Below are 8,179 nucleotides of genomic sequence, written 5' to 3'. Positions count from 1 at the left end.
GGTGAGATCTAGTGCAAGACATTGGGCAAAGCACCACCTTTGTTGTATCCATTGCACTACATACACCTAGAGACAATGATACATCTTTTATGGACCCTCATAACTGTGTGCAAATAGTGGAAATGGATGCAAACATGTGGGGATGGAATTTTTCCCAAGAGGCTGACAATGGGACATTGCTTTTTTAGGGAAGGAGACTCCCAGTTTGCAAAGCTCTAGGAGAAAATTGCATGCATTGCCTGTTATTCTTGATGGATTTTTTAGAATTCTATTATCTTTGAATTGGATGCAATGCAAGTCATTATTTGTTTATACAACTTTGTGACAACAAAATTAGACACATGGATTAATTATATTGTCTTTAAATTAGATGCAATGCAAGTCAGTATTTGTTTTATACAACTTTGTGATAGTGAAATTGTCATTGGAATATTTCAAAAACAAAAATAGCTTTGTGATAGTGAGATTGTTATATCATCCATGTATATACAACTTTGTAATAGTGAAATTGGAGATGTGGATGGATCCAATGGTTATTCAACTCTTTGTGGTAGTGAAATTGGTCGCGCGGATGGATACAATGCTAAATCATCTCTGGATGGTTCAGAAGTAGAGTCCATTCACATCCAATTATCTTCTAATGGCATAGTCATTATATGCAAATGTAGAATTCCCACCATTGGTGATCCTAGACCAACATTGGCTCTTACGGAATTCTCAGAACATTGGAACTCCCAAATGTGGAGAACCAACAAGCATCAACAACTTATACACAGATTTTCTACATATGTAGATGTAGAATTCCCACCATATGAGGTCCTAAGCCAACATTGGCTCTTACGTAATTCTCATAAAATTGGGAACCCCAAATGTGGAGAATCAACAAGTGTCAACAACTTATATAAATCTTATATAGATCATGGCACATGAGCCATTGGTCTATGAAGACCTTAGTAACGATAACAATGCACGCTAAGGGCAATAAAGTCAGGCAACCTACGATGTCCTACACAATGTGGGGTATATTGCAAGAGCCTTGGCCCTACACTTCAAACCAGGCTCCACTGGCTTATTGAGATGCAGGACCATTGTGGCATCCACTTCAACTATCAACGTCCGGCTTGCTTTGAATGGGAGGTGGCAGCTCAATTATCGTGCACAAGGACTATGCAGAAGATTGTCAATCTAGAAAGCTAGGAAAACAAGCTGGAAATTTGTGAAATGGTGATGTCTCATGTCTTTTCATTAAGTCTCCACCATGTTTCATGGCGTGACAGTGACAGAGATAGGAGAATCACAAATGAAAATAAGTTCAGTATTTATTACATTAATTGTGATGGTTTGTTGAGTAACCTTTGATATTAAGGTTTTTTTTAATATCAAGGGAAGAAATAGGCCTATAAGAAGCGATTAACGAGAAGTTCAATGATTTTTTTCTCGTGATTTTTTTTATAAGTTGGTTGATTTTTATTACATGACATATGGTTCACGAGGTACGAGGTAGCACCATGCAATGTAAGCAGCTGTGGATCAACCCATTACCTAGGGTCGCAAGTCATCTACTTATTCGATTGCTGGTGTCTCATGAATTTTTTTAAAATATCAATGGTTGTATTTTTCTCTAGTTATGAATTTAGAGAGAGAGTCGGAAACCTTAGCGAAGCATTCACATTATATATACAGTCTCTGTTATATAAGATTCTCTCTCCATCAATAATAATTCCTTGAGATGCCGCGCTGCGTTTTTGATTTTCAACTCCTGTGACGGAGCTTTCGACGGACGACGGCGAGAATCGGTCCATTTCCGTTGCATTGTCTTCCGCTCCCATGCTGCTTGCATAGGCCGCCAGGAACACTATTAATCTCTGACGGAATAAGTTGGCGACGGAACTTTCCTGCCGGATTTGCTGGGCGGTGCCGAGTTTGGTGGACTCGGCGACCGAGCTTAGGGGATTGCTTTTTGTTTCTTCTTCTTCCTCTCTGTGAGCTTTCCCGCCGCCATGGATTCTTCCTCTCTTGCAGGCGCAGAGCAGCCTTTTCTGCCCACGTCGAAGCTCGCCCACGATGAAGAAGCCCTTCCGTCACCAATTTTCCGGCAGCGTCTCTCTGTGGACGACATACTAAGCATGTGGGTGGGCGAATTCGGTCCCGCCCAGTTCCTCCATTTCACACTGTCCAGTCTAGCGTGGACGCTGGAGGCTCTGCAGACGATGCTCATGATCTTTGCGGACAAGACGCCTTCATGGGTATGCTCCTCCTTGGAGTACTGCACCTCTTCTTCTAGCATCTGCTCTATGGACCCCTCTCTGTGGGAGTGGGTGGGAGGCAAGGGCCAGTCCACAGTCTCTGAGTGGGGGCTCATCTGTGGAGAGGACTACAAAGTGGGCTTGGTTCAATCAGCTTTTTTCATCGGAGCTCTTGTGGGTAACTATTCTCAATCTGTACCCAACAGAAACCAGCCCAGATGCTTAATTAATTTTTCTATTTACTTTGTTTAATTTCCTGATTAGGAGGAATTGTCTGCATGCTTTCGCCACAGCTTGCTGTGAGGCTTGAGTTTCTGAGCTTTGAGGATTTTATTTGCGTTTCAATTTTGGGCTATGTACTACATAGTCTGTCTTTATGTGGGATGCGGCGCTATGGTGTTTCTGAGCCATGGTGATTCTCTGTGTCGGATAACGCATGCCTATGGTGTGTGATTCTAGCTCATGTATGAGCTATGCTAAGCCATGGTGGACTCTGGCTTATGTAAGAGCATGGTGGAGTCAGTATGTGGAATTATACATGTCTGTTTGGTATGATTATGCATGTAATTCTAGCTCATAATTTACAAAACTCTTCCTTATTTTATATGCTGAGCCTTGCTAATTTTTTGAATCTGCCATGCAGGTGCAGGTGTTTTTGGTGGCCTCTCCGACTCCCGCCTCGGCCGCAAGGGCACTCTAGCACTTGTATGCATCTTGAATGCTTTAACAGGGATGCTGACTGCCTTTTCACCGAACTTCTGGATCTATTTTGCCCTGAGAACGGCAACTGGTTTCAGTGCTGGAGGCCTCGGGCTTTCTTCTTTTGTTCTTGCCACAGAGCCTGTAGGCCCTTCCAAGAGAGGTCCAGTCGGCATGTCGACTTTCTACTTCTTTTCTGCAGGAATCATGATGCTATCAGGCCTTGCTCTTCTTTCTTCCTCTTGGAGATACCTTTGTATCATTACATCCATCCCTTCTCTACTATACTGCATCCTTATCTTGCCCTTTCTGAAGGAATCTCCGAGATGGTATCTTGTCCAAGGCAGAACAGAAGATGCCATGAAAGTACTGACATCCATAGCCAAATTGAATGGAAAAACTCTACCTGAAGATGTCATTGTAACAGTTGAGAAAGTGAATGATGATGATGATGATGATGATGTAGAGGGAAATGCAGAACAAAGGCAGAAGTGGGGTTCCAAAGATGGTGTGCTTGCAGCTGACAGCTTTCAAATGGCATCCCAGCAAGCAACAGGGACTGTTCTGGATGTCTTCAAGGCTCCATCTACTCGAGCCCGAATGCTTATCATGGTATTCGTGTGGCTTAGTGTTGCTCTAGTCTATTATGGAGTAAGCTTGAATGTTACCAATCTGGGCACCAATCTGTATCTCAGTGTTTTCCTCAATGCTGTAGCAGAAGTCCCTGCATTTGCCATTACAGCCATCTTCTTAGAGAAATTCGGGCGGCGTTGTGTGCTTATGTTCACATTGCTTCTGGGCGGCGTGTGCTGCCTTGTTGGAGCCTTTGTGCCTGGCCAACAGCAGGAGGGTAACCTGCTTAACCCACTATGGTTATCAGATGAGAAGAAATGGGCTATGGTGAGCTTCTCAGAAGCCTTGCATTCAGATAGTCAAAGTAAAGTAAGGCTTGCATGTGGTGTGATGGCCATCTTTGGCATGGCTGGTGCATATAACTTGCTATACATCTATACGGCCGAGCTTTTTCCGACAGTTGTACGCAATGCCGCCCTTGGCTTGGCCAGCCAGGCAGCTCAAATTGGTGCCATAGTGGCTCCGATGGTAGTGGTGTTGGGAAAGCTTCACCCATCATTTCCCTTTGGCATTTTCTGTGTGGCATCTGTTCTGGGTGGCTTACTTGCATTGAAGCTCCCTGAGACTTTGCACAGCCCTATGTATGAGACTTTGGAAGGTATGCAGAGAGGGGAGAGAAGGTAAGTATCAAGTAAGTATCACGGTTATTACTTTTAAAGACATTGAAAGGCTAGAGAGAGAGAGAGAGAGAGAGAGAGATTTCATAACAATGTGGGCAGTCTTATAGTCCATGAGGAGAGCTCACTTTGTCATTTATACCAACTTTGTGTTCTTGTTAGGACGCTCAATCAAGTTGTTCCAAGACTTTCAACTTAAAGGAAGGTTTGAGTTTGAGATGATTTTTCGTAGGTGTTATGTTTTTTTCTTGTTGATCCTCTTTTGGATTTTAGTTGAGTTTCTTGTTATACAAGTGTATGTGTGAGAGAGGAGTTTTTAACATAACAGCTAAGCATTCGGACCACACATGATCCATATATGGCATTGGAATGTGTGTTTGCACGCGTGCACACGGGGGGGGGGGGGTGGGGGGGGGTCGTCACAGACTTATTGTCCACTTGCATTTCTAATTTTGATGAATGGAGATTCCCACATTTCTAATTTTCATGAGTGGGGAGTTCATCTTTGTTCCCAACCCCTACCAAGATGGACTCCCCCATGGGTTTGAGAGAGCTATACCAACCCTTTTGACCGGTCATATGTCGGGATGCTCCGCTGGCAATGATCCATAAACCATTGGGTGCTGAGTAATGTTCTTCCTTTCTTTGATTGCCACAAAAATTTCGCTTCAAAAGTGTTCTTAGACTCCTTTTTCAAAGGCTTCAAAGTGCCATTTTTCTCATCTTTTGCTTTCAATACATGATTTGATCACATGACCAGGCTTGTCGCATAAGAAACACTTTGCCTTTGATTTCTTCTTCTTTTCAGAAGCATTGGGGTTACTGGAGCCCTTCCCCTTGCCTTTCTTTGCATTTGCAAGAAGTGCAATGGCATTTACCATCTCTGACTTTAAAACACAACATCTCTTCTACCACATTTCATCGAACTCTTCAAAAGTATGACACGGGCCGCGTACCTAGGTATTCACTAAGGTCACCAAACTATCATACTTCAGATACACCTATGTGCCAATTCTTCACTGATCTCCATCGTTACATTTGATCTTGCAGATTCTTTATGCATGATATGAATTGCTTTGATGTCTCTCCTTTAGAATGTTTTTTGGTTGTAAGCTGATTCTCAAGGTTTTCAATCCTTGTCTCATACTCGTTCTTAAGAACTTGACATACTTCAAAAGACGTGGTAGCATGCTAAATCAGGGTCATTACCAAATCAGTGATGTTGGTGACGATGGCACATAACGTATCTGTATTCCTTTGCCCCCATGCTAAAGCGAGAGCAAGATTTGGAGGTATTTTTCGTAGTAGATCTGTTGGATTTGGAGTAGAACCCGGTTGTACATCAATCTCTATTGCGATTTCTCACAACTCATATGAATCAAGAACAGACCTAATCTTGAACTTCCAGAGTGATATTTGTCCCATCCAGCTTCCATCACCCAACGGTGGGAGGATGGGCACAAATGGTTGCGATATTTGCAAGTTAGGCCATCTCTCCAAACCTACCTTCCAGAGTGTGTAATTTGTCCCTTCCAACTTTCTATCACCAGATGGTGGAGGACAGGCACATACGATTGTGTTACTTGCAGGTTTAGGGCATCTCTCCTAATCTACCTTCAAGTAGCAAATTGCCAAAACAACTTTACCTAGAGCCTGAGCGCTAATACCATGTAAGAAAACACAACAGCAGGCCCATGATCTTCACAATACAAAGCACGAAATTGCAGAAAGAACAATGTTACTACTTGCAAACTTTTATTACAAACTAATGGATGTATGTCCATCTATGTGCTTTAGGTAAGGAGCTTGATGGTTATCTAGAAAAAGGATGTCTTTCTTACAAGAGTGCTTGAACACAATGAGCTCGATGAACAAAGGTTGCCAAATTAGTCTATATATAGTGACCAAGGTTGACATGGATGTAGGTCGGTCACACCGGCCAACCCATGACTTGGTCCAAAATGTCCAACTAACCATATTAGAATACAACAAAGTCTCGTGGGGAACTTAGCGCACTTCTCTCCCATGGTCATCTAAGACTATCTTGATCCTCAAACAGGTCCCCCAACTCGAGAACATTGTGTCCTTAGTTTGCTATCCCACGGTCATCTAAGACTATCTTGATCCTCAAACAGGTCCCCCAACTCGAGAACAATGTGTCCTCAGCTTGCTATCCAACACTCATTTATGCAATATGCATCCTACTTGGCAAAGTGCCATGTCCAAATCATCTAGCCACATTTTGCCACCATCCAATGTCTAAATTGGGAATTGTCGGGTGCTCCAGTGCTCACCACGGCTCTTCCTCCTCATATAGGGGGCCTTACAAAATAGAGAATATCCGTCACCCATAGTGACAACACGAGGGTGGAGCATTGAGAAAATTCTTTTCCAACACACTTATCGTAACAAAGGAACGTACGTAAATTAGTAACACTTATCGTAACAAAGGAACGTACGTAAATTAGTACACTTGTGATGAGAGTTTTTTTCTTCAAGTTGTGTTGTATTCTCCAGAAAAATACATGCCAAGTGAGGTGCCTTGGTCATTTTATAAACTTGATTGAGTGCCATGAAAATGCCTAATTTGATAACAAATTTTTATCCCCTAAACTCCCTATGATACCAAACTAGTGTTAATATGCATTAAGATGGATAAAACCTCTTAGACAAGGTGCATATTCATATATTAGAAGAAAAGGATTAGTATTTCAAAATGGTCAAACCCTGTTCCATCTCAAAGGCACTTTGCCCCTTTAAAAGCATCATGGTCTAAAAAGACAAGCATGTACTTTTTTCCATCCAAAAAAAGATCTAAATAAGCCTTGGCTTTTTTGGTCTTGCCTATGTGTGGAGTGTTTTTTAAAGAAACTCAAAGCTCTTATGGTCAATGATCAAGCAATCTAATGGTGTAAAAATGTGTAACTTTTTTGTGTTTAGTAATATTTGATAATATAAAGATTTGTTTTTCAATGGCATTACTAGTTTAGATTTGGTGTAAGATATGTTTTGGTTAGCATTGTTTGTTTGTATAAAAGTCAATCATTAAGCAAAGAAAGAGTGGAGGATTATTGTGTAATTTTGAAAATTTTAGATTTGGTGCAGATATGTTTTGATTAGCATTTTAATGTTTGTTCAAAAACAGTATGCAGTGAGAGGACACCTTCTGCAAAATAGGTATTTGCAACTCGTTGTGGTTGTTATCCAACTATGGTTGACACACCTTTAGAGTAGTTGGAAATTAAGGTTACCAATATAAAATCTTTGAACATTGGACCCTTACCTTTACTTTCTAGTAGCCAAAGACTCATTACCACTCAAGATGCCCAAACATGGCTGAATCATAATATATAAAAGTATTTCTATATAGCTCCATTAATTTCATTTTAAATGTGGAGCAAAGTTTGTCTAATTTAATGTAAAGCACTCCTAAATTGTCTTTTCCCTGAGGGTGGTGGATGGCATGTTTATCCTGTAGCTATGGTTCCGTGATGGAGTGGTTCTTCTTCTCAAAAGGGCTTGTGATCTGTGCAAAGATTAACTATTTAATTAATAACATTAGACTGTGCAAAGATTAACTATTTAATTAATAACATTAGACTATGGACCTTCTGCAACAATAATAAAATCTTTTGTGAAGAAGAAGTGTCTATGAAAGGCCGAGCATGGCCTCTCCAAAGTTGACATACCTAGACAGCACGCTAGCATTAAGATTCATCTCATTAGTAAATGCATTAAGTTATGCGCGCCGCTAGCCATCCCACCAAGAAACGGACAAAGCCGTTTGTGATCAAATAACGTTTTTGTTCTGCCCCCTCGTAGACTTTAGGCTCGAGAGTGTACTTTTTTAATGGCCCTTTTTCTTTCATAAGTTAATCCCTATGCATAGTCATGTGATAATGGATAAATGTTCATTGTTCATCATAACATCCCCTAGCGGCCCATAGTCGTCTACCACCATGGATGGGCCTCGTCACGCTGGTT

General features: G+C 41.5%; 1 protein-coding gene across 1 annotated transcript; it reads left to right on the top strand.

The window, feature by feature from the left end:
- The first annotated feature begins 1,729 nt into the window (after window positions 1-1,729).
- On the top strand, window positions 1,730-4,395 carry OCT4 (organic cation/carnitine transporter4). The gene is made up of 2 exons (XM_086787537.1): window positions 1,730-2,424; window positions 2,890-4,395. The coding sequence occupies exons 1-2, from the start codon at window positions 2,001-2,003 to the stop codon at window positions 4,200-4,202; spliced, it is 1,737 nt and encodes a 578-aa protein (XP_086643663.1). The 5' UTR covers window positions 1,730-2,000; the 3' UTR covers window positions 4,203-4,395.
- The last annotated feature ends 3,784 nt before the right edge of the window (window positions 4,396-8,179 follow it).

Source organism: Cibotium barometz, chromosome 51 (assembly GCF_041138505.1).
Source record: "Cibotium barometz isolate CiBa-2024 chromosome 51, ASM4113850v1, whole genome shotgun sequence".
In the NCBI taxonomy this organism is placed as follows: domain Eukaryota; kingdom Viridiplantae; phylum Streptophyta; class Polypodiopsida; order Cyatheales; family Cibotiaceae; genus Cibotium; species Cibotium barometz.
This window is presented reverse-complemented; position numbering and strand designations above follow the sequence as displayed.